Source organism: Grampus griseus, assembly GCF_964374135.1.
Source record: "Grampus griseus genome assembly, chromosome: 19".
Lineage (NCBI taxonomy): Eukaryota > Metazoa > Chordata > Mammalia > Artiodactyla > Delphinidae > Grampus > Grampus griseus.
Genome location: NC_139013.1, coordinates 2,713,378 through 2,739,600, shown reverse-complemented (window position 1 = coordinate 2,739,600; position 26,223 = coordinate 2,713,378). Strand labels below are relative to the sequence as shown.

At 60.0% G+C, this 26,223-nt stretch overlaps 2 protein-coding genes across 6 annotated transcripts in view; one reads left to right on the top strand and one right to left on the bottom strand.

Moving 5' to 3' along the window:
* The window catches only part of LOC309836638 (NACHT, LRR and PYD domains-containing protein 5-like), a gene marked incomplete at both ends in the record, with an annotated part of 32,658 nt that extends 30,778 nt beyond the window's left edge, over window positions 1-1,880 (top strand). Inside the window, one exon of the mRNA XM_082676745.1 lies at window positions 1,718-1,880. Coding sequence (XP_082532871.1) covers window positions 1,718-1,880 — 163 coding nt within the window. The remainder of the gene's footprint in view (window positions 1-1,717) is intronic.
* Window positions 1,630-25,928, bottom strand: ZNF787 (zinc finger protein 787). 5 transcript variants are annotated; one of them, XM_082676035.1, is made up of 3 exons: window positions 25,616-25,928; window positions 11,890-11,978; window positions 1,630-3,632 (listed from the first exon to the last, which is right to left on the bottom strand). In XM_082676035.1, exons 2-3 carry the CDS (start codon window positions 11,966-11,968, stop codon window positions 2,560-2,562), a joined length of 1,152 nt encoding a protein of 383 aa, XP_082532161.1. In that variant the 5' UTR covers window positions 11,969-11,978; window positions 25,616-25,928; the 3' UTR covers window positions 1,630-2,559. The 5 variants fall into 5 exon arrangements, with proteins under 5 accessions (XP_082532161.1, XP_082532162.1, XP_082532163.1 ...); XM_082676036.1 differs by lacking the exon at window positions 25,616-25,928 and adding an exon at window positions 18,764-18,902; XM_082676037.1 differs by lacking the exon at window positions 25,616-25,928 and adding an exon at window positions 10,461-10,558 and having other exon boundaries at window positions 11,890-11,918.
* Window positions 25,929-26,223: the final 295 nt, after the last annotated feature.

Here is a 26,223-nt window from a genome sequence, read left to right as displayed (position 1 = left end):
CCAAAGGTATAGCTGCCAAAACTTGGAAGCAACCAAGATGTCCTTCAGGAGGTGAGTGCATACAAGGCCTGGAGAGGGTAAGCGGCACCTGTTGGCAGAACAGGGATTTGAACCCTGGTTCCTCACCCCTGCATTAGGTGCCTTCCCGGGACAGGAATTAGCTGTCAGTGACCAAGGACCAGGCACTTACAGACACTCCCAGGGATCCCTTGAGACAGTCGAGACAGGCAAGATCTTCTCTGCACAGAGGAGGAAGCCGAGGGTGAGAGGGACTAGCTCACTTGCCCAGAGTCACACAGCCTATATGCGACACCGTGGAAACTGGCCCAGAATCTTTCTTGCCCCAGGGGTAGGGAGAGAATGACTCAACCCAAGCCCTTACTTCAACCCAAGTGACGGGGCACGTCCCTTCCACCCACCAGGCACGACTCCTCCCTCCCTCCCTCCCCCACCTCCGGAAGCGCCCAAGGGCAGCGCTGGATGAGAGGGAAGGGACTGCGGGCAATGGGCAATGTGTTCTCAGCCTTTGTTTACCCAAGCCCGCTCTGGACAAACAACAGCGTCACCCCTCCCTCCTTTGGAGGGGTCTGAGATCTCAAACTGAACCGCCTCAACCAACTTCCAAGCGAGGCGATGGCCACTTGAGAACAGGGTTCTCTGACCTACGATCGCACCCAAGATGTTCTAATATATCCTCCTGGGGAGTCACGTCTCTGCCCACCAGATGGCCATGCGTGACCTTGGTTTTGAGCCCCTGGTTCACCAGGTGAGAACCTGGGGCCCTGAGGTGGGTGGGGGCAGGATCTGCTCAAGGGCAGCAAAGCACCAGGGGGAGATTCAGGGCTCAAGGTAGAAACCCCCCTTCCTCCTTTAGCTCCCCTTCTGCTGGTAAACTCCTCTCTCTTTCTGCAGAGGTAAAAGGAACGTTGAGTCCAGCCACGGCATTTGGCCAGGCTGGAAATAACCCCTGAAGATCCCGGGGACGTGGTCCCCAGGACTCCAGCTGAGGGTCCCAGGACACTGGAATTGGCATCATTGGGCCCCACCCTGAGGACTGACCTGCTAGCAGTCCTCAACGTCCCAGGACTGCTGCGATGATGCTGCAGGACCAGGTCCATCTGGCAAGTAGCACAGCGCCTAGAACACAAGAAACACCAGAAAGCAACTGCCCAGCCTTGTCTTCCCGCCAGACCCCTGGCTGGCTCCTCCAGTGGGGCCCTGGGGGCAGGCAGGTATCCACCCACCCACCAGAGTCCATCTCCCGCCTCTAGGATAGTTTTGTTGCTAGGAAGCAGTGGCAGGCCAGGGACACTTCCAGCCTCCTCTGCAGTGACATGTGACCCCGTGACTGTCCCCTGCTCCCCCGATGGGATCTGAGCAGGGGGACACAGGTGCAACGTCCAGGCCAAGTCTTCCAAGAAGCTGGATGCAGGAAGGGGCTGCAGGGGCTGGGGGAGGACGCCCAGATGGGAGCATGGGCTCATTTACTGCGTGGGGGGAGGCTGCCCTCCACTGTGAGGTGAGGCACGGCCTGTGCAACTCCCACCTGCAGCTCCAGACGGTGAGATTCCTTTCAAAAGCAGCAGTGGGTGGGCCTTACTCTGAACAACCGCCCCAGTTCCTCACAGGCCTGCCCATCCTCCAGCCTGGATACTTGACGGCCACTCCGCTGGGGCCCAGAACCCGCTGCCGGTGACCTGGCCGGTCACTCTTCCAGGACAACCGCCCAGTCTGCACCCGGGCGCGAGTGCGGGCCGAGCCGGCAGCCTCTCTCCACGGGCCTGGCCCGTGGTCAGTACCCCCTCAGCAGCAACTGCCCGGTGCAGAGCCCTTCGTTTACCCGAACTCAAGAAACACGCACAGCAGGGACAATTGGATAGTGCGATTTATTGCCCCCCGCACCCCTCCTCCAACCGTGCCCAGGCCTGGGATGAGACGGGAACCCGTTTTCTGCGGGGTGCGCCTGGGACAGGGCTAGTTCCGCTCCAGCACTTCTCTGCTACCCCAGATCCAGGAGGGGGAGGAAGGACTAGGGCGAGGAAAAAGGATGGGACCCGCGAAGAAGAGAGAAAATAATAGGTAGGCGGGGTCAGGAAGGGGATATGATTATAAAGAAAATTCTAAAAGGGAAAAGGACCCCTCTTTCCCTTCCCTCTCTGGGGCCCCTCCGAGTGGAAAGGTCCCAATGTTCGGCATCTTCTCAACACCCCCCGTTGGTGGGGAAGAGAAAGAGGGAAAATGGTCTTTCGCTCGTGGGTTTTGTCGTATCTTGGTCTCTCTAGTTCTCACACGTCTTGATTCGGGCTCGGCCGAGAACCTACAAGGGTCAGGCCAGGCCGAGGGCCGGGCGCGGGGAGGGGCCGGGCGGCCCGGTGAGCGTCCCCAGTGTCCCGCCCCAGGCCCGCCGCACCTCTCAGGCCGCACAGGCCGCGGGAGGGGAGGGGGTAGAGCGCGCCGCCGGTCCGGGGCAGCCCTCTGTCCGTTTCTCCCCGGGTCTCTGGGTCCTGCGCCGTCGTCCCCGCCAAGCCCGAGGGGCCCTGCCCCCCCGGGCCCCCGCCCCTACCGGCCCTCCCCGCCACGGCACTCGCTGCACCGCCCGCCCGCCGCCTCCTCGTCGTCGTCGTCGTCGTCCTCCCCGCCTGCCCGGTAGTAGCTCTGTCCGCAGCGGCTGCAGACGGAGGGCGCGCCCACGGCGTGGACCTTCTTGTGTCTCCGCAGCGCCGCGCCCTGCACGAAGCCCTCGCCGCACTCCACGCAGATGTGCGCGGGCTCCTCGCCCCCCGCCGCCCCGAGCCCGTCCCCGTGCTGGGCGCGCTGGTGGGCCAGGAGCCCGGCCCCGTGCCCGAAGCCCTTCCCGCACTCCACGCACACGTACGGCTTGGGGGCCGGGGCGCGCCGCGAGCGGGGTCCCGGCGCCTTGGTCCCCGTGCCCGCCATGGCTGCGGCCGCCGCGGCCCCCTCGCCCGGCGCGCCCACCACGATGATCCCCTCGCCGTCGCCCACCGGGATGGCGATCTCGCCGTCCGCCGCCGCCGCCTCCTCGGGTGCCTTGGCCCGGCGCACGCTGGCCGCCAGCACCTTGGCCGCCACGCCAGGCCCCGACAGCTCCGGGTGCAGCCGCAGGTGGCGCGCCAAGCTCTTGGGCTGGCTGAAGCCGCGGCCGCAGCGCGGGCACACGAAGGGCTTGAGGCCGCTGTGCGAGCGCCGGTGCTTGGCCAGGCTCTTGCTCTGCGTGAAGCTGCGGCCGCAGTCGGGGCAGGCGTAGGGCTTCTCCCCCGTGTGGATGCGCTGGTGCTGCATGAGGTTGGAGCTCCAGCTGAAGCGCTTGCCGCACTCGGAGCAGGCGTAGGGCTTCTCGCCCGTGTGGATGCGCCGGTGCTGCACCAGGTGCGAGCTCTGCGAGAAGGTCTTGCCGCAGTCGCTGCAGGCGTTGGGCCGCTCGCCCGTGTGTGTGCGCTGGTGCCGCGTCAGCTTGGACCAGTGGCTGAAGCTCTTGCCGCATTCGTTGCAGATGTAGGGGGCGGGCGGCCGCGGCCGGGGCGGGGGACCAGCCGGGGGCGCCGACTGGGGCGGGGACAGCTTGGTTGGGGGCCAGCTGGGGACGTCGTCGTCATCCATGATGAGGATGTCCACTGGAAGGCAAGAGGGGAGAGGAGGGAGTCAGAGAGCCTACGTGCGAGGGCGGCCTGGGGCCCCTCCACCTGCTGCTCTGCGTGCCCCCGGGAACCTCGCTCACCTGTGCGCCCTCCCAGGCTTCCCTATAACGGGGGCGGTGGCAGAACCTCCCTCAGAGGGCAATTGGGCCCTGCCAGTGCGGAGCCCTCCTCACGGACCTGGCCCTGGTCAGACGTCCCTCCCATCGGTCCCCTTCCCCTCACCCCTCCTAGTGTCTGTCCTCAGGGCATCGAACACGCCCCGGCATTTTACTAAACATTCATTATCCATCCCTTAGGACTCTTCCTTCCTTCACGGCCGTTTCCCCAGCATCTAGAACAATGCCCGGGACTTAGTAGGGACGCCAGAAATGTCTGCTAAAGGAAACAACAGAAACCAACGGGGGTACGGGATGGAGGTCTAGGGAAGGCTCCTAGTAAAGAATGCCTCCCGAAGCCCAGGCCCCAGGCTGGGGGCCAGCAGAGTGCGTCCCCGCCAGACCGGAAGGCAGCCGCAGCGCGGTTTCCACCTTTGCCCAGGGACAAGGGCTTGCAGCACCCTGTGGGTGTACAAGCGGGAAACGATGGTGTCACATCTGGGCTCTCGGAAGATAATCCTAGCTGCGGGTGGAGAAGAGAGAAGAGCAAGGGGTCACCGGACTGGTTAATGGGATCACAGGCCGCATGGAAGTCCTGACCCTCCATTAACTGGGAGTGCAACCTCCAAACACCGCAGCCTCTATTACAGACTTCCTCACCCTGGTCCCTGGGTTTGTAGGTACTGTATGCCCAGTGCAAACAATAAAGGAGCGTGGGGCCTTGGTCCTGGCGTCTGCAAACTGAGGACACCACCACGGGCCATCTGCCCAACAAAGCCTCTAACACAATTACGCCGCGCCTGGCCTGAGCAGCCGGCCTCCCGGGAGAGACGAGAGCCTGCCCCCTCCCCGCAGCCTGCCCAGCTCTCCGAGACTGTTCTGTGTGCACGCTTGGCCTGCTCTGTGTGCACCCTTGGCGACATTTGCTTTCCCTGTTCGGCTTGGGCCTGAGTTACAGAATGGAGGTGGGGCACGTGCTCGAGCGCGGACTCGTGCCTGGGTTCCGGCCCCGCCCCCTGATCACAGCCCCGCCCTCCCGCCCCTGGCCCCGCCCCTAGGTGCACCGCGAAGGTGTCTTTCAAAGGTGAATCCTATTATAACCTACCAAACATTGTTTTCCCTCTCCCTCTCACTAGCCTGCAAGCCCACAAGGACAGCGGCCCGATCCCTGTGTTCCAGCACCTGGCCGGGAACAAAGTGCTCCAACTGTCCTGAGACAGTGGTCCCATGCACTTCATAAGCATCCATGCGTTTAAGTCTTGTAAGGTGGGCTCCATGGAACTCGGGTCTTTACAGGTGAGAACACCAAGGCACCAGGAAGATGAAACACCGCCCAAGGCTACACGGCCTGGGAGCAGCAAAGCAGTATCTGCACGGGTGGTCTGGGTCCCAAGACCGCCTGTACTGGAAAGGGTAATGGGATATAGAATCATATATGGAGCAGGAAAAAAAAAAATCCAGGTAGGAAGTCTGGGCCGGGTGGGGGCCGCTTTTCAAGAGATGACACAGGGCCCACTTTGGTGTCAACATAAATCAAGAAGTGGCATCATGGGGATTCCCTGGCCGTCCAGTGGTTAGGACTCCAGGCGTCCACTGCCACGGGCCCCAGTTCGATCCCTGGTTAGGGAACTAAGATCCCGCAAGCCACCAGGCACAGCCAAAAGAAAGAAAAAGCAATAGAGTCATAAGCACATTATGTGGAGATATTCAAGAATAAAAAACTGAACCTTGGGGAGCTGTCTGCCTCTGAGCAGTGTGTCCGGGCAGCAGGGGTGGACTGGGCTGGGCTGGAAAGGAGACTTGCTCTTTGCGGGAAATGAGCCGCACCACCTGACCCATAGCAAGTATTCTGCACTCCTTTGAAATAAACGTCTTGTTTTCAAAGTTGTCAAGAAAGTTTAACAATATGCCGCCTGACTGAGCGATGAAGAGTATTTACAATCATGATGACAGGAACTGAACACAGCCCATCTGAACTTGTGAAACACCTGTAACTCAATCCGGGGCCCTGGATGCGGGTGGGGGGGGCGGTTGGCGAGGGGCCGACCACCCGTCCAGGTCCAGAAACAGGGAGAGAAGGCCCGAGGAGCCGGCTGGGCAGTGAGGTGCGTGCAGCGGGTGCAGGCTTCCTCTGTAGCCTTGGGCTACCTGACTCTTCTCTCCGCTGCTGCGTTCTGTTTCCCCCACTCACTACTTTTTAAGCAGGTGTTAAGCTGTTGAATGGAAAAGGGTCTAATCATTTCGGGAGGCGGGGTTCTCTCTCAACCTTCGGATTCCTGGCTCCCCCTGCGAGTGGGTGCAGGGACCGGCGCTCTCCAAGCAGCGGGCGGCTCTCACGCACACCAGAGTCTGAGTCTGCACCCCTCCAGGTCAGGCTGGAAGTCAGCGGCTTCCCTCTGGGCCGCCTTCCTCATGGGGGCAACTTCACTGCCGCACAAACGTCATCTTTAAAAGGATGCAAGAATTCCCGGAAAGCGGAGAGGACAGCGACCAGCACAATGGGCTCACTCAATCAAAAGCACAGAAATGACGAGTGATCGCCATTCCCGAAGGCAAGGGGAGGGGTGTCCCAGGCTCCAGGTCCCCTCATCCCACAGCAACTGTCATTGTCCTTCTCTCGCTGAAGGAGGGCTCAGCTCCGGCTCCTGCGCTCTGGGCCCAGGCAGGGTCCTGCCGCCCACGCAGCTTCCCGCCCCAGGGTGGATCCTCCCAAGCAGACTTCTGGGGAAGGGCAGGACCTGCGGCTTTACCGGATGTTAACCTTTTTCCCCTAAAACACACGACATGCAGAGAGCCCGGAATGCAGAGCTGACCACAATCAATGCAGAAAGACAAATGCCCCGTCAAGATACAGGTCTTGGCCACCCACCGGGAGTCCCTCCGTGCCCTTCCCAAGCTCACCCCCTCTCAACCCCAAATATAACCACCATCCTGACCTGTGCAGTAATCGTTCCCTTGCATCTCTGTACGGTTGTCACCCAAGTGCAACATCCCAGACATTACAGTTCGGTCCGTTACTTTTTCAGTATGTCTTTTTTTTTTTTTTTTTTTTTGCGGTATGCGGGCCTCTCACCGCCGCGGCCTCTCTCGTTGCGCGGAGCACAGGCTCCGGACGCGCAGGCTCAGCGGCCATGGCTCACGGGCCCAGCCGCTCCGCGGCATGTGGGATCCTCCCGGACCGGGGCATGAACCCATGTCCCCTGCATCGGCAGGCGGACTCTCAACCACTGCGCCACCAGGGAAGCCCTACTTCAGTATGTCTTTAAGTCTCCTGTAAGACACGACTTCCTCCATCTCTTGCTTTTCCTTACGATTTTCCTTTTAAGAAGCGGAGCCCTAAGGCCAGTTGGACCCTTGCTGACTGCATGCTCCTGGTGCCCTGCATCTGCTGCCGGTTAGCAGCTGGCTCACCCAGCCCCGCCGGCCCCTGAAGTCATTCTGAAGGTGCAATCCTGTTCTTTCACTGAAGGCACCCGATATCTCGTGTTTCTCTTTTTGTGATATCAAGGGCCACCGATGCTCAACGCTTAGGTCTGCTGATTCGTCGAGGGGTGCAAAATGGGGCTGCTCTGTGGTTTCTCCTGCGTTTAGGAGCTGGAATAGCTTTTAGAGACTCTACATCATCTGTTGGTTGGTATCCAGTGGTAAATTTCATGTGGTTATGGCAGGATGAATCTCATTTCCCCTTACCTGCCCAGTTTTCCAGGTTACGAACTGGTTCCCTACCACCCTCCAAGGTAACCACATAGTCTTTCCTTTCTTAACATCATTAGGAGATCACGGATTTAAATATATCCGGTAGGCTGCACTGCCTGCCATCTTCAGCGCGTGGGAGCCTCAAGTGAGCTCCGAGTCCTCTGGACGGGACCCAGGTGGTCTTTGACAGATTCTCTGCCATCCCGCCTAACAAGGGGCTACAGGTTCATCCATACTTCCCACCCCAAACCTGCAACTGGCCGTTTCTCCAAGGGACTCTGGTTTCTTTTCGTGGGAAACAATTTCAAAACCAAAATGTGGAAATGATCTTCACTTTTTTTTTTTTAAAAGATAAAATTCCTGTGACTTCTGATACTTCCCATACAAATTCAGGCCAAAAGGCTTTTATGCGGTCTTTTCTAGGACATCTGCATCTCTGTTCCTCACTAGGGGAGGAGAGGACTTGACTAGCCCATAACTGCTTATTTGCTGAACCCACATCACACAGCTTCACGATAAGCATTCTAACTTGAACGGTTAGAATCACCCCCACCACTGCCAAGTACCATTCCTGAGAAATCAGGTGAACTATTCCTGTTCCCCTCACTGATTTCACTGCCAGACCTCCACCGCCTGAGCCCTCGTGGAGCCTGCCCCGGCTCAGCGCCCATCTCTCTGGCCACGGGGGCTGCGCAAGGCTCACTTGCCTGCAGACTCCTCGGGAAGGCCCCACGACAACGCTGTTTGCTCAGCTCCTGCTGGCTGAGGTCATCTGCGCCCTTCCAACGTGGAAGGCAGTCTTCCTGAATACGATCCTTAGCTCTACCTTTTCTTCCCCTGAGAATCATAAATATGACTCCATTTTCTCCTGGCATAAAGCATTGCTGGCAAAGTCTGACAGCAATCCCATCTACTTTGCCTTGTAAGTCATCTGCTCTTTTTGCCTAGATGCCCCAAAGGATTTGCTTCTTCCTTTAAAGCCCCGTGACTTGAATAGAATATGTCTTGTTCATCCGAGCTGATATTCTCAGATCTGTGATTTGCTCCTTCAATACCTAACTCTGACATTTCAGGAATGTTTTCTGGACTCGTAGTTTTTACCATTATATTCCTTTGGATTTCTTCTTCAAAGGGCTTTCTTTACCTAACTTCAGTACCTGTTTTTTTTTTTTTACTCTGCCTTAATCTTTACTCATTTCTTTTTGATTTTAAAATGGCCCTCTTTTTCACCTTCGATTTTTCTTAAGGAACAATGTGTTATTTTTATTCAGTCTCGAATTCCTCCTACTTCACTTTGAAATTAATTTGACTCTGTTTCTAATTCTCTGCTGAGTTCTGCCCCCTGGGCTGAGCTGTTCTGATCTTGCACTTCCAGGGGCCGTCATCTCCTGGCCACTCTGAACAATCCTGACCTGTCTGCAGGTGTATCTCTGACCACCCTCCCCGTCTGTGGAGATACTATTTGCCCCTCTTCTTTTTTATTCTAATAGCTTCCTGGGGGGTGGAAGCAAGAGGACTGAACTCACCATTTTCCAGTTTCGCTCATTTCTGTGGTCAGTCTCCCTGAACTTCTGGGAGGCTACACTCTGGACAGCGTTTCTGGCTCCTCAGGGCTCCCTCTTCCGAGTGCAGGGCTGCCTGCTCTGCGGCCACCCCTGATTTTATCTGGACCTTCCCTTCTCCCTTGTGGCCAATGACAGGGGTCCCACTCGATCCTGAACCCCCTCCTGACGGGCTCTGCTCTGCGTGGGTCCTGCCAGGGCAGGGCACTTTACCTGGGTAAAGGAAGCCATGGGCCCCAGCAGCCCCGCGCTCCCTGCTCCTGGTCTGGACAGAACCCCTCCAGCTTCAGTTGCTGGCCGCAGCGTGACCAGCCCCAAGTCCTCCGGTGAACCCCCGAGGGCTACCTGGGGCGTCCTCCCCTCCTGCCCCTGCTAACACCACACTGCCCCGGCTGCTGGCTTGTCCTCATCCAGCTGTATTTTGGGGCTTTGCACCTAAGGTGTGCTGCCAGTGTGACCCGGGAACATGGGTTTTGCCCACAGGCAGTTGCTGTGTTTTTACGTGGGTCTGCTGTCATCCGGCTCAGACGTGCCATTTGCGGTGAACTCTGCGGGGTCATTCTGGAGGGCACTGAGACGTGAGAGGCGGGCGTGAGAGCGGGAGGCCGGGACCCTGTCCCTGGTGGGTGATTTCCAACACACCAGCTGAAGACTCTTTCCCACCTCAGAATTGGGATGTCTCTTTATTATTCATTTTTGGATGGCTTCTCTTTCTGAACACCCTGTAGCTAAGGCCCCAGGCCGAGCCTGGACAGCTCTCGCACCTGCGGGCGGTGGGCTGGGGTCAGTGCGCCAGTGAGGCAGCGCAACAGACTCTGGCTGCAGCCTACGGACCGTCCAGGCCCCAGGCCCCTTCCACTGGCTCCCGGCTGCCTCACCCTGGGCGGTGGCCTGGCCTCTCTCTGCCCAGCACCCTCTGATCAGCACCCCGAGCTCGAAGGGTGTGAGGATTCCATGAGAGGGCCTGCCCGAGGCGCCTGGCCTCAAGCTCGGGGCACACAGGAAGCGCTCACAGCCCTGCTCACGGACCCCTCGTCCCGACCCAACAGGGAAACAGCCTACAGGGGCTACCGCCAGCCCAAGCCTCCTGCTCCTGCGTCCAGGCATCAGCCGGGGGGGGGGGGGGTGTCTCAGGGCAGGGGTCCGGCCCTGTGCCATCACAGGAGGCTGCCACAGAGGTAGGACCCAACAGGGCAGGCCCAGAACCAGGGGACACACGGCAGCTTGGAGGCATCTGGGCCACACGGCTTACAAGCTGAGCGAAGGGGTGTCACGCGGTTGGGGGTACCACGCAGGGAGGGGCCGGAGCAGACTTGCAACAGACTCCGGTGGGGGGTTGGGTTGGGGACAGCAGGCCGGACAAAGGGGATATGAGAACCCACTTGTGCTTTGTAGAGGTTTCCTCAAGAGAATGAGTTAGTGGACGGAGTGTAAAATTAAAACCACCTTACTTCAAGGCAAACATGCATTTTGGAGACAGCTGGGGACACCTTCACACACTGGGCAACGCTTCGTCAGGTGAGATGAGCGTTTGTTATTGCTGGAGAATCTGTAGGTGAAATGATACAATATCTGGGATTTTCTTTAAAATTCTCCAGAAGAAAAAGCAGGCACAACCAGGGAAAAGACCGCAAAGTACTGCTCACCGCTAAGGCTAGGCAGTGGGAAGTGCAATCACCACACTATCGATGTTTGCAATTTCCAGCATGAAACAGACTGTAAAATTAATTTTAAAAAGGCTAAAAGACAGGGAAAGCAGGAAGGGGCAGGCCCGGCAGCATGAAATGGGGAAGGATGGGCCGTGCGCCCTCCTGCTGGGTGGTGGAGGGTCTGTGCCCCACGTGCCATGTGCCCTGAAATCTGTTTCCTCCTGTGTAACCACGGCTGCCCGGAGCCAGCGCAAGGAGCTTCCCTCACCCCCTCAGTGGATCTTAGAACTAGATCAGGCGAAGGGGCTCGAGTGCTTTATGCAATCTATCCCCAGCCCGCCCAGGCCCTCGTAACCTCTCTTGGACGACTATGACACGCTGGCACCGGGATCACGACCTCAGAGCCTGTTCTATAAATAAGGTGGTCGCGCCCACTCACTTCCACGCTGCAGGGGCACAAGGCCTACAATGCCGAAAACACCTCCCCTCTGCCCCCTCACAGCAAGAAATGCTGGCTGACCCCGTCCAAAACGCACGAGGACGGGATGCCCGCACGAAGACGCATCAAAAGCAGCATGAAAAAGAGCTCATACTTTATTTCTCAGGTGCCCTGCATGAAAACCCCCGGAAACGGGGAGCACATCTTCACAAGAGGGCAAGGGGTGAGGCCGTGAAGGGACCAGCGGGGCCAGATGGGGTCTCAGCAAGCAAAGCCTAGTCCCCAAGGGCTCAAAGATGAGTTTTATTCAACCCAAATAACACTTTGTCAAACAAAACATGTGGCCAATATTTAAAGAGTGACAGATTAAACCCCAGAAAGATACAAGCCCCATAAAAGCCCAGACACCCAGCTGTCCCTCAGGATGGTCACTGGCCCTGCTCTGTGAGCCTGCCGCTCCCCACACATCACAGTCTGTCCCCAGCTCTCCACGTCCTGGCCCACTGGTATGTGGGCCTGCCACCCTGGTCTAAAGAGCATCCCGCCCAGGAGGTCCAAGGGGCCACCTAGAAACGGTGCCGAGCACCCAGCGAGGGGAGGGGGCAGCCCCCAGGGGCTCCCAGCTGGGAGGGAACTCAGAGACTCCACACAGGCCCGGGAGGCAGCCTGGCTGAGCCCCCAGAGGAAGGATGGTGAGCCCCGAGCCACGGGAGGGGAAGGGGAGACAAAGGAAGCGAGGGTCCAGGGAAGGGTGAGGGACCAGCTGGGAAGAACTCCTCAAGGCCGCCTCACCTGGGTTCTCATGGCTGGCCATCTGCTGGTCCTCAGAATCCAACGGCCCCGGAGACCACGCCTCTTCCCGCAGCTCCATGTCTGGGTCCCTGTTAGAAGGGGACGAGACAGAGGACAGAGTTTACAGGACGCCAGACTGGACGGAGGGCCCCGGGGTGGGGGGACAGGTGCTATGTGGGCTCCAGGCGCCCGGCTCAGGCCCAGCAGACAGGAGGTGCATGGCAGCGGGGACTTAAGGGCCAAGGGAGAGATGGCCCTCTGCTCCCCCACTGGACAGGGGTCCAGCCCGAGGCCACACGCAACCTGGGCGAGGAGGAAGTGCTCCGGCTGCGGCCACCTGGCCGGGGCTAGCATCCCAGCTCCACTGCTGCCCAGCTGGGGCCGGGGCAAGAGACCCCCTCCACCCCCCCACTCGGTTTCCTCACCAGGAAGATGGAGGGCAGCCCGACACATGGGTCGTGAAGTCTACGCGAGACAAGTACAGACGGTGCTCTCACCCCAAGCAAGGGAACCCTAAATCCACTCCAGGCCAGGACTCATCCCACCAATCAAGGCCAGAAGGGCTCCCCTGCCAGGCCCGTCCTAAGGCCTCTCCCTGGACCAGGATGAGGCAAACCCCACTGAGACGTGACAGTGTGTGACAGGGAGACAGGTGACGCGGGCACTGAGCGTCTGAGCAGCTCACAGTCTGAGGTCTGCTTCCAGACATGGGCCAGCCAAGCAAAACTCCACACCAGGCCTGGACACAGCGACGATGGACCCTCCGGGGACCTGCACGGGAGGAGCGCCGGCTGCTCTGGTCCCAGCCCCTGGCCACCACTCGCCCTAACCCTGGACGTTTCTTATGAATGGCATCACACAGCACGTGGCCTCTGGCGTCTGGCTTCTCTCGCTGAGTGGCACGCTCTCAAGGCTCACCCACGGAGCAGCGTGTCAAGATTTCCTTCCTTTTCATGGCTGAGTAATGCTCCCCTGCAGGGACAGACCACGTGTTGTTTGTTTCTCTGTTCTTTGGGTGACAGACAGAGCCTGGGTGTTTCCCCTTTGGCTAAAGTGAGCACGGCTGCTGTGGACATTGGCGTGCACGTCCCTCACATACTGTGTGGCCTGCCTCCAGAGCCCACACTTCCACTCCCCGCCGCTGCCCGGGGCAACGCCACAGCAGAATCTGGCCCTTGGAGTGCACAGCTCAGCCTTCCTCCCCTTCACGCTCTGGCCCCTGCAGGGTGGGCAGGGCAGGAGCTGCCAGGCCTGGGCTCCTGGCTGCGCAGAGGTGCGGAGCCGGCAGGGGTCTGCCTGCGTCTTGGACTCAGTGTGCAGGGCGGGGAGGTGTGGGCAGGCACCCAGCCCCGGCAGCGGAGCCTGGTACTGGGGCCACGGCATTCTGGTCCCCTCTGGGCCCTGCTCCTTGGTGTGACATCCCTCTCCAGCAGGACGCTGGCAGGCAGGCAGGCCTTCTGACAAGAAGGGGCACACCGACTGGGACCCGGGGCGGCGCCTCGGTTCCTCCTCTCGTGTTCAGGCCCCTTCAGGTGCAAACCAAGGCCCGTCTGTCTGCATGCACACAGCTCAGAGAACCTCTCCCCACACAGTCCTTCTGTCCCCCACTCCAGTTGGGGGAACTGGCATCTGGGAACGAGGCCATCCAGCCCCAAGCATCACACACCCTGGCACAACAAGCCTGACCCATTTCTCTTGAATCCCCCAGTAACAAGGGGCTCACCACCATCCAGGCACGGAAAGGAGCCCGTTCCATGGCCCGCCCCTCAGTAACCTCTGCTGACATCTGCCAGAAGCTCAGAGAACTGGCCTGTTTAACCGGCCTGTTTAGTTAAGTAATAAACACACGCGGCTGTGCCGAGCAAGTCGCTCACAAGCCCCCAGGTACTGTTCTCAGTGGTTGATGCAACCCTCTGGGCAGATGCGACCCTCACCCCCAGCCGTGAGGATTCTGAGGCAGGGGCGGCAGAGCCGGGACGTGAAGGCAGACCGTCCCGGCTCCAAGTCTGTGCCCAGAACCAGCAGAGCTGCCGCTCAGGGTCTGGGCCTGGCTCTCCCGAGCGCTCACTCACGGAGTCCTGAGACCAGCAGACGGGCAGTAACCGGAGAGGCCAGGCCTGCCGCAGAGCTCGCGGGCCAGGAGGGAAGGCGGGCCCAGGTCCCACAGTCAGACGCAGCCCTACATTAACCTGCGCCCAAGTGCCCCACGTGACCACCACCACCACCCCCCGGGTCAGGGCACAGAGGTGGAAGCGCCCAGGAGCAGAGGAGGGACACAGGCCGCGTGGCTCACCCGCTCCACCATCCTGACGCTCAACAAATGGTCACAAGGACTCTAAGAGCAGGGGCACAATCCAAGGGCAAGACAAGCCAGGAGGCCAGGGAGGGAGACGCCCCTCAAAGAGGCCTGTCGGGGCCTGGGCCACCTCCGGGCGGAGCTGCCCAAGCACCCCCTGGACCCGGCAGTGAGCAGACCGTCGGGACACGAAGAGGGAGACACCCCCACCAAGCACGCAAGAATTGCCGAAATCTGACGAGAAGGTGGGAGCCTGAACCAGGCAGCTCACGGGAATGGAGCCAGTGGCGAGAAGTGAGGCCGGTGGTGAGGCGGACAAGCTCTGGTTGGAGGCCACGGCAGGGTTGATGACAAAACCAAGGCAGCTTCCCGTCACTGTATCTGGGACGCAGCGGGGCCAGATCCCGGGTCCCCTGCAGCAACAGCAGGGAGCACCTGGACAGCAGCCAGGAGTTACTCATCGCTGGTGGTGCGGGACTCAGGGCTGAGACGACTCCCAGGACCCTGGCAGCCAGGGGACAAAGGAGGACGCTGCCCTGCCTCCCTCCCGGGCCCACGGCCTCGCTGAAGGTCACGGGGCAGGGGATGTACCCGGCCTCCAGGGCCCTGCCGAGACCCTCCGGGGGCCCCACGACAGCGCCAGGCACAGACATGTGCTGCCAACGGGTGGGTGACAGGCCAACTAACAGAGCAGAGGCTCGAGGGACGGAACGCAGTGCACCCCAAATCCGACCCCCATGACCACCCCCCTTCTAGGACCCACTGCAGGAAGTGGTGAGACCCATACCGGAAGGACAGACCGGCCCTTGGACCCATCGGGTGACGAGGGCCCAGTCAGGTAACGCCGCTGTGGAGCTCACGGCCCCTGCCCGGGGAAGCCCACTTCATAAGCTAATCTGCGGGGAAAACCCAAACCTCGGAAAATGCTTCCTGCAGGGTCTGCCACAGCAAGATTTAGAACAGGGTAAGAACCGGAAAGAACCCGCCAGCCCCGTGGTGGGAGAAAGTGTAATAAGATCACAGACCATGGGAAGCGGGTCTACGGACATCTCACAGCCTCTGAAACAACGCTGTAAAGTGGCCGCCCCGCCCCCACCCCCCCAGCCAATAACAGGAAGAGCCATCTTAACGTTTTCTTCTCCTTTACCTTCACCTTCTCAATTTTTTTTACATTAATGGATAATTACTTGTGTAACGAGGGGAAAAGACTAAAGGTTGGCTTCTTTCTGGTGACAAGGCCTATGTATCACAACAGGGAAATCGGGGTGTTGGGGAGAGAGAACTGTGCGGGCCCTCAGATCACAGGTAAACGTGAAAACTGCACGGCGGGCGGGTGTGCCAGTAGGGCAGCCGCTGTGAAGAGAGCCTGGCACGTCCTGATAATGACGAAGTCACTGTGTGACCCCAGGACCCCACTCCTAAGTGCTATTCACAGCAGTGCTGTGCGTGACAGCCAACACGGGGTGACAACTCCAACGCCCCGGGAAGCCGCCAGCACACAAGGCCACTCAGAGCGCGGCTCCGGGATGTGAACCGTCCAGGCCGAGATAAGCAGCTGCCAGCCTGGGGGTGGGATGGGGAGGGATCGCGCACTGGCACGGGGTTTTTTGGAGCGATGAAAATGTTCTGGAATCAGTGGTGATGGTTGCACAACTCTGTGACTATATTAAAAAACCACTAGACTGTACACTTTACGAGGGCGAACTTTGCAATGTGTGACTTATATCTCAATTAAAAAGTAAAAAGACCTAAGAATTCGTACGGGGCCCTCTTATTCAAACCCCAGCAACAACAGAAACACACAAGAGAAAGAAAAGGAAGAGAGGCCAAGGGCTCGGGGGCTGAGGAGGTGGGACGGACAGAGGCCGCTCCTCTGTGGCTTCTGGGTTGAAACTCGTTTGCCAGGCGGTTATCATGTGCTGCCACTGGAACAATCACATATAAGTCAATAAAGCAGGGACTTCCCGGCCTCGAGCGTCCACCTCAGGCCAGCTTCCTGCAGCGACAAGGCCTGGGCTGGCCTCCATCCTCCTTCCAGGGAACCCACAGGCTCTGGGGGAAGGGACGGAGGACAGGGAGGTGACAGCGGCCAGCCCTGCACCAGAGATTTCCCTGCACCCAGAGGTGCTTACTGAGCACCGGGAGCCACGCTGCCCAGAACAAGGCAGTGAGGGAACCAACACCCCGATTTCCATGGTGGGAAGAGCCAGCAGGCAAGTGAGGCTGGGCATGGAGGGGAAGGGGCTGCTCTTGAACCAGGACGTGAGATGCAGAACTTCCACCTTGATAGGCTGCTTTACCACACTGATGACCCCGAATTCAGGGCAGTCGGAAAACAGCAGGTGCAACAAGGACGCTCTGAACGCACCTTCTCCCCTGAAAGCAGGGGGCACGTGAAAGTGCCCTCCCGGCTCCAGGAAGAAGAAACATCCCGAGAGAGACCTGCTAAAATGACCTTCCTTCCTGCATCCCCCCGGGTCCCGCGGTTACTCCCCACCATGGCACCTGCTCACCCTGGTGTATAAGGAGCACTCCGGCGATTTTCTCCTGAGGGCTCCCAAGCTCACGGAAATAAAATTCGTATGCTTTTCTCCTGTTAATCCGCCTTAGTCAGTCCAGCCGGAAGCCCTAGGAGGGCAGAGGAAAATCCTACACCCCCTACAGACTGCCAAAGGCCCCTCCATGGGCCAGACTGGAGCCAAGACAGGATAACGTAAGGGAGGGTCTGTACACAATGACCCTCCTGGGAGCTGCCCTCCAACCAAGAACGGTTCTCACGGGGTTTAAATGGTCACATGTTAACTGGTATGTAGGTGTCAACATACACCCTCACCATGGCCTCTTGGTCTGTAAGCCCTCAAACGTTTACTCTCTGGCTCATTAAGGAGAGTTTGCCGACCCAGATGCGAAGGAATGACGGATGCCAGGATTTAGGGGAAAGCGTCCCAGGCCAAGCAGACACACAGGAAAGGCCTGGCGGGGACAGGATAGGTGGGCCTGAGGGAGGCTGAGTCCTGGATGGTGGAATGGAGGGCGGGAAGGGGCAGGTGGGGTGCCTGCAGGGGCCACAGCAGGGCCACCAGTGGTGAGGGAGCCCAGCGCATGGGGGTCCATACTCTGTGGTCGCCGCCCTGAGACTACTGCTAATCTTATCTCGGGATCCGCGTTTTGCACAGGAGGTCCTACGGGGGCCCGGGCAGGAGCCAGGCCTGCCCGAGGGCAACCCTGTACCTGGGGGAGTGCGACACGAAATACCAAGTTAAAAACACCCTGACAGGCTGAGAGACCTCGGAAGAAAGGGAAAAGCTTTTTTCTTGCTTTTTGCCCAAGGGGCTCACCTCTTCATTTCATGCCAGGCCCTGAAAACGACGGAGCCAGCCCTGCCCTGGGGTAGTAGATGAGGCACTAGAGGCAGAGGGGCCAGAGCAGGGCCGTGCAGGCCCAGCCAGGCGTCTGCATGGTACTCCAGACACGGCAGGAAGCCCTGACTAGGCAGAACGCTACTACGAGGCCCTAGAAAGAGGCAGCTTCTCTCGCTGACTTCTGGGGGTTCGGCAGGGGCACCCACTGGCGCTGCTGGTCAGGGGTGCCTGGCGCAGGGCACACCTGGGGACTCGGGGACAGTCCGCTCTGCATTTCGGTTTCAGCCCTGAGCAGAGGGAGGTTACACCACCCACCAGGGAGACTGAAAACCAGCCACGAGGTGAGAACACCCCGGCATCTCCTCTGTCTCCACGGAAAAGGCCCCGGTGGCGGTGCTGCCCTGGCTTCTGGCACGAAGGCTGGAGCCTGGTGCCTCGGCCACTCCACTCTGTGACCCTGCACATGCGGCTCAGCCTCTCTGGGCCTCGGCTGCCGCCCCCGTGCAACAGGGACCAGCAGGTACCCCTGGAGCTGAGTGAGAGGTCAGGAAGCGCGTGCTGGGGGGCCAACCGCAATCCTGGTGAAGAGCCGAGGGCGTTCACTAAACCATCCTACCCAGGTCCCTCCCTCCCCCGTCCAGCCAGTCACTCATGCGCTCATCCACTCACGCAGCTGTTGGGCCCTCTTGTCCTGATCCGGGGGGCTTGGGGTCCTGCCCCAGGACCTCAGAGGGGAGCGGCCAGAGCTGAGGGCCTCAGGCAGCCCCTAAGCTAGCTGCTCTCAGGACCCGGGCGGCTCTCTGGGGGAGAAGGGGCAATTCCCGCAGCCAGCCTGACTGTGGACTCTGATAGCCCCGGAGGCCAAAAGCAGAGGGTCCTACTCTCCCCTGGCCCCCCAAACGCTCAACAGTACCGGCCCAGCCTCACCCTGCTCGGACCCCCGCTCTGCAGAGACGAAGGCATGCCGCTGCTGGGGCCTTGAGCGATTCAATTAGCGCTGGCTATTAAGTGTAAGACAAATTATCGTTATTATTGTTGTTATTAGATCCCGCCCACCTCCTCTGGATGCCTGCCCACCAATTACCCAGCTCTTTCTTCTGCTGCCAATCTCACCTTGTCCTCCTCCCCCAGCTCTGCTTGCCGGCGGCTCCCTGCTCCCCCTGTCCTCGCTCTCCGCCCCAGACCCTCCCGAGGGCCCACTCACTTGTCCCCTCACCCCGCGTGCCTCTCTCTCCTCTCCAGCTGCTTTCCCTCCACTGTCGGGCTGAGCTGTGACCCCCACCTCCTCCCCCGCCATCCTCCAACCGCCACTCCCACAACCTTCTGGTCACCAAATCCAGTGGCTACTTCTCAGCCTTGACCCCGGGGGCAGTAGGCAGCACCATCGTGTGCACACACGCTCCCTCCCTTCCCGGAGCTCCCTCCCCGCTCCCTCTCCCCTGCCTGCCATCCTCACCACCCTCCTCTCCCAACTCCCAACTCCCACCCCCCCACCCCACCCCACCCCCCGCACTCCTGCCAAACACCCCTCCAGAGTCCATTCCCCACACCACGGACCAATTCATCTTTTCAAGGCACTCAGTTCAAATAAGCAACTAAAAACGGGCAAAGGATCAGAAGAGAGGTTTCTCCAAAGACAGCATGCTGTTAAGTACATGAAAAGATGCTCAACATCATCAGCCCTCAGGGAAACGCTCATCAAAACCACAGAGGGACCCCACTGTACACCCACTGGGACGGACATAATAAAAACAGAAAACACAAGTGTTGGAGAGGGTGTGGAGAAGTTGGAACCCTCGTGCATTGCTGCTGAGACTGTGAAATGGTGCAGCCACTGTGGAAAAGAGATTAGCAGCTCCTCAAAAGGTTAAACACAGAATTACAGTATAATCCAGCAACTCCACTTCTGGCCACGTACCCAAGAGAAATGAAAACATGTCCGCCCCCAAATTTATACACACGTGTTCACAGAAGCATAAATCACAACAGCCAGAAAGTGGAGACAACCCAAACCCCCATCACCGGGTGAATGGACGCACAAACATGGTCCATCTGTAGCTTGAGTATTACTCAGCCAGGAAAAGGAAGCACTGACCAGTGCTGCGTCACAGATGGACCTCGGCAGACACAGACCACGTGGTGTGTGATTCCACTCACGTGAAAAGTCCAGGACAGGCAAATCCAGTCAGAACACAGACCAGTGGTTCTCAGAGGCTCCGGGCCGGGGGACACGAGTGGGTACACAGCCTTTTAGGGGATGATGAGAAAGTCCTAAAATCAGCGTGGTGATGGTTGCACATCCCTGTGAATACGTTAACTGTATACTTTAAGTAAGTGAACTGTACAACATGGGAATTACATCACAATGAAACTGTTACTTTTTTTTTTTCAGGTAGCTCAGTTCACATCACTCCCCTGCCTGAACCACCTCCAACATGTGTCCACTGCACTCAGTCCAAAATCCAGACTCCTCTGCAGGTCCTGCAGGGCCCCATCGGCCCCAGTCACCCTTGCAAACTCACTTCCTCCTCCAGCCCCTCACTCCCACCTCCCGCCCAGGCCTCCTCTTTCCCGCCAGAGAGCCTGGCCCCGTCCTCCACCTGCCTGGCCCCTTCTCACCTTTCAAGGGTCTGCTCAAATGTCAAATCCCTAGCCCAACAAGCCCCGCCGACATCCCAGCGCAGGGCCTACTTCCCTCCAAGGCTGCCACCACCCACCACTGTTTGGGATGGCCCTCCTCATCTCCAGCATCCGCTCCTGTGCACGCCAGCTCCCTGCAGGTGAGTGGGCTGGAGCTCTCAGACCACCGACTCAACAGGGCCGCCTCGGACCCTCAGCCCCTCTTCAGCCCTCCCTGGATGGTAGGTGCCCCCCAGTACCCCCAGGGCTGCAGGCACACCCCTACATCTCCCATCCAGCTCCTTCCTCACTTCCCTGTTCTGTAGGCTTCTTCACCCCTCACTCCAGGCCTGAAGACCCAGTCTGTTCCCTCCTCTGCATCTGTCTGGGCCCCCCGGGCCCCCAAGGTGATCCGGGAGCCCTCCCCACGTCAGACCTGTGGTTTGAATGTTGGGGGAATGTCTCTGTGATGCCATCAGGATCTTGCACCCCTTTTTGGGTGGCAACTGTCCGTGTTTCCTCCATGGATTGACCATTTAGATGTTTTCTGTCTGGTCTGGGGCCAGCTGGGCAGACCACTCTTCCCTAGAAGGATTCCAGCATGCTTAGACACACAGGGTTGAGCGAGGTCCTGAGGCTCCCCCTCCAGTTTCCTTCTGTCTCTCTGCTTCCTCCCCCTTTCCTTCAATTAGGCTGCCTCCTGCTAAGTCTATTACACTGCTTTATTTCCCACACCTGGCCTCTCTCAGGTCCTTTGAAGCCCTTCCCAGGGGCCCAGCAGGGCCGGGCTGGCTCAGAAAAGAGTGAGCTCAGGGTAGACACGCACAGCCCCAGTCACCACTCCCCATCTGCTCCACGAGAGACAGAAGTTTCTGGAACTCCTAGAACCCTGACCTACTGTTACGGCCGCAGGCCCACCCAGGAGTAGAGGGGAGCACTGCAGCCTCTGCCCCGTCCCAGCCACCAGCCACCACCTAGTGCTTCTAGAGCTTCCGAAACATTTGTGACCACTCCTGATTCTTAAATGTTGGTGAGCAACTGAAAATTGTTTAAACAAACAAAATACTCTTCAGGACAAAAACAAAAAACAAAAAACAAAAACCAGAACTGCACCTATGGGGCATCTCATGTTCTGTCACCCCTCAATCAGGCCAACGGGCCAGACTCCCCATCCTCCAGGTGAGCATGGACTCTCCCAACCTGGCAATCTGTGCGATCTGCACGGTGCTTCCTTCCACCTTGCCCACCCGCCTTCCCCCTGTAGATCTGCTACCAGAGCCCAGCAAAAACAGCACCTCCTCCGGAAATCCTTCCCAGACTTCTCCCTTCCCTCAGCTCAACTGTCCCCTCTTATCAAATAAGACCCATTCGCAGGACTTCCCTGGTGGTGCGGTGGTTAAGAATCTGCCTGCCAGTGCAGGGGACACAGGTTCAAGCCCTGGTCCGGGAAGATCCCACATGCCGCGGAGCAACTAAGCCCGTGCGCGATAACTACTGAGCCTGCACTCTAGAGCCCGTGAGCCACAACTATTGAGCCCACGTGGCACAACTACTGAAGCCCGTGTGCCTAGAGCCTGTGCTCTGCAACAAGAGAAGCCACCACAATGAGAAGCCCGCGCACCACAACGAAGAGTAACCTCCGCTCACCGCAACTAGAGAAGGCCCGCGCGCAGCAACAAAGACCCAATGCAGCCAAAAATAAATAATTAATTTTTTCAAAAAAATGGCCAGCTCGCACTCATCAAGCACAGGCTACACACTGCAGACCGCGCACAGGGTGCAGCAGGTACATAATCTTGATCCCCCACCACCACCAAGAGACGAGAGGCCGTCCTCTCCGGGCAGGAGGGCAGGCTGCCGGGGTTGGGATCGGCCTCACCACCCACCGCCTAGGGCAGCTGCTTCACCCCGTGTCTCCTCTTCGTGGGCTTGGCGTCAAGATCAGACGAGATGACGCGCTCCACAAGGAGCCAGGTGCCCGGTACTGCCTAGTAAGTGTGAACCAGGAGTCTAAAGCCCAGTTCAGACAAGTTCACTGGCTGACCCAACGCCACAGAGCCACAGGGCAGAAGGGCCAAGGTGAAACCAGTGGGCCAGACTCCAAGGCACTTCTTCCCCTTCCACCGAGGACAGGGGCACCTGCTCCCCTTATTTCCACGAGTACAGATGCAGCCTATGTCCCTGGGAGGATCTCCCCGGCTTACTCACCCCTGCGTGTCCCCTACGCAGCCCTGGGGGACTGCAACCTCCCAGCAGACCCTGCACACAGAGCCCCACGGGGCCACAACTTTCTGGCCGGCCTGACCCTGAGCCTCAAGGCTGGGGCCACGTCTGATGCGTCTTTAGGTCCCCAGAAACATTCATTACCAGGCTGCCCACACGGGACTCCTCATTCGGCATGAGAGAGCCCAGAGACCAGGCAGACGGAGCCAGGGAAAGTCCGCCAAGGCAGGCCCAGGAGCAGCCCAGGGCCCTCCCCGCCAGCCCCTCACCCCAAGCTCTGCTGGCTGGCTGTACAGTGGGGTGAGGCAACGGCTCTCTCTGCTCCTACGACAGGGCTGCTGACCCTACTAGCGTGACAACAGAACTCCCCTACCTGCCTCATAGGTTAGTGAGGCCTCCTGACACCTGCATCTCAGCACACACTGCCCGTGTCCTCACCACCTGTGAAAGGCACACCTGAAATGAGGGGCTGAGTCTCAGAATCCCCTGAGCCAGCGGCCCCGCCTGTACGAATCTTCACGATAGCTGCCCCACCGGAAGGGGATCCCCGAGTCCCCAAACCAACTAATGACACCTAAGAGACCTCCTTCAGAACAGCCTTTGTCTCCCCCAGGCCCCAAGCCTGGCCAAAAGAAGCTGACGCAGGCGGTGGCATCATGGGAAAGGGCCAGGCTCTGGATTCACACAGACCCATGCTCCGGTGCTGCCGTGGCGCCTGGGACTCAGTCCCCCCCAGAGTGGGGTGACCACCCCATCCCAGGGCCTCCGAGGGCTCAGGACACTGAGTACCGGGCACAGGGCCAGCCGCCTGCCTAGGGCTCAGCCAGAGTGTCGTCAGATCTGCAGTCTGTCTCCACCAGGAGGCCAGCGCCAGAGCTGAGTCCCTGGGGGCAGTGCCCGGCACGTGCCTCGGCAGGCAGGAGATCTCAAGCAGCACTGTGGGACAGCCAGCCAGGGTTAGGGGGCTATGGGCCTCATCTGAGCACAGGTGCCCAGAGATCTGTGTGCCCAGGAGTGACCACCAAAGAGCACAGGGCAGCCAGGCAGTCGCTGGAGGCCATGGAGCAAGATTACCTCTGCCTGCCCAGAACTCACCATCCTCCTCCCCGGAGTCCCAGAGTCCTCTTGGCCAATTCCTCTGTCTTTCAAGACTCGGAACACGCCATCTCCCCAGACATCCTTCCCTGACCAGAATGCCCTCCCTCTGGGTTCCTCTAGCTCCCAGGGCCATCCTGGCAAATTCCCGAGCCTTGGGCTTCCATGCACGTGCCTCCCCGCCAGGGCTCTGAGCTGCTCCAGGACAGGAAGTGCTGCCCAGCCGAGTGACCCTCCTCTCCCACCCCACCGCAGAGCACTGCACCAGGACCACCGCTGTGTCCAAGGGCCCAGCACAGGGCGGGGCCTGGGCAGCAGCTTTGATGGACCAGTCTTATCCAGCGAACGGTCGACTGTGCTCTCCATCTTAAGGGACTGAGGAGGAAACTGAGCCTGGGAAAGGGGAAGTGGCATGTCCAAGGTCACAGGGCTGGAAGAGACGGAGCCAGAGCCTGGCCTAGGAATGCCTGGCCCCAGAGGCCTGTCCACATGCTTTACACCCACTTTTATGAGATTTGCTTTGGCTCTAAGAGGAAAGCGTTAAGAATCTTCCTGCCAAGATCAATACTATTATTATTATCCCTGTTTCACTCAAGTAGAAACTGAGAAATTACTTGTGCCGCAAGGTCACAAAGGTGATGAACGGTGAAGTTAGGACTTGAAAGCAAGTCAGTCTGACCCCAGAGCCCCGGGCTAACACACTACAGTGCTGCTCCTGGGCCCAGCATGGTGCTAAGCCCTCCCAGTTCTCTAGCTCTGCTGGGTGGTGGTCAGACCTGGATGACTTCCAGGAGGAAAAGGGCTAATACAAGAGATAACATTAGAAGGAATCTGATCTCAATGTTCTCTGTGGCTGAGGCAGGAGGACAAAGGAGACTACAGCAGAGACAGGTAGGTGAATGCCAGCTGCATTTAGCCAAAGAGGCTTACAGTCTTAGGAGATAAGCCAGGATCAACAGCAACTGTGCTTCCCCAGAAGCGAGGCCAGACCCAGCTCCTAGCTGGATCCTCAGCATTGCCCAACGCAGGGCCGGGCACCAGGAACCACACGTAAAACCCAAACCAAGTCAGTCCTTTCCTAAAACGCTGACTGCCCCTCTGGATTGGGCTGGGTGGGGTGTCTTCCCTGGCTCCCTCGGCCCCCTGGATGAGGACGGGGGTGGAGAGGGGAGAGGGGCACGGACCTCTGTCCAGGTCTCTACCCGCTCCCTCAGGGACCTTGTTCATCTCCCTGTCCTTGGTACCAAGCATTGGTAACGGCTCTGTAACAGCCTCTGTCCACACTCGCTGTGGCTCACTTTTCCGACTGATCACGCCATCCCAAGCTTGCCCGACCCCGCGGGACCGAAGGGCACTCATTTCCACGAACTGGGGTGTCCCCCTTTACGGCGGAGACTGGGAGCTGGGGTTCAGGGGCGCGGTTCGGCGCCCGGGAGGCCTCGGGATGGCCATCGGGCCTGGCCACCGTCCTTGCCCTGCCCCGCGGGCCACGCGGTGCCTGACCTTGGCCCATCACTTCCCCTCTGGCGCACGCGCTTCCTGCCCGCCGCCCGCGCAGGGGCGAATGAATGAGCCTCCCGCCGGCCGGAAAATCCGTAATTATCGGCCGGATCAAAGGCCGCACGCAGCCCGCCCGGGACGACAGCGGGACCGAGTTCCTTTGAAAGGGGGAAGGAATGGGGGCAGGCCCGGGGCCACGACGGGCCCCCCGGGGCCGCCGTTTCCGGTCAGGCAGGCTGGGCCCGCGCGGCCTCCTCCCCCACCGGGGCCTCAACTTCCCCCGGGAGTCGCCACCGCTTCCGGCCACGACCGGCCAGGGAAGCCAGGGAGGACGCGTTCGCCCGAGCCTCCGGCCCGGCGCGCGCTCCCGCCTCGGGCGCGCTCCTGGGAGCGGCGCACGCGCACTCCCCAAGCGCGTTCCCCGCAGCCCCTCCCGGTGCCCCCGCCCCGCCCCGCGTCACCGGCCGCGCGCCCACTCACGCCCCCCCAGCGGCGCGCACGCGCACTCGCCCGCCCAGTCGCGCTCGCCTCCCGCCTCCCCGCCCGCCCCCCCGGCCGCAGCCCGGCGCCCTGAGGCGCGCGCCCACCCGGCCCCCGGCGCATGCCCCCCGCCCCCGCGCCCTCCCCTCACCTCCTCGGTCCCGGGGCCGCCGCGCCGCACTCCTCCTCCTCTCTCCTCCCTCGCGGATGGTGGCAGCGGCGGCAGCGGCGACTCAGACCCTGGGGTCAGGGGGACGGGCGCCCAGGCCGGAAGTGACCTTCCTGGCCGCTTCCGCCCGCGCCGCTCCCCCCTCCCCTTCCCACCCCACCTCCAGCCTCCACCCCGTCCTCGCCGCTCTAGGAAGGCGAGCCCGGCAACCCCTAGCTGCCGACCCCCCCCCCAGCTAAATGGTGCGAAGCGGGCGCCCCAGGGAGCCACTTCCGGATGCGTCTAGGACAAGGGTCCTCCGTCCACGCTCTATGGCGCCGCGCTCTGAGGGGCTTCGGGCCCCGCCCCCTTCCAGGACAGGAGGCCCGGGCTCGGCCCGTTAGGCGGAGACTTCCGGGTGTCTAGGGAGGTGCCCCCCGCCCCCACGCCGGGCTCTCGCGCCTGCGCATTCGGCTCCCGGCGCTAGCCCGGGACGGGAGGCGTTCGTGCGGACGGCAGCTAGGGCGGCACATGCCACCCATGGTCCTCCTGTCGTCTCTATCGTTGTAACCCTTTCCCTGCCGACGCCGCTCTCAGCGGTTGGAGCCCGC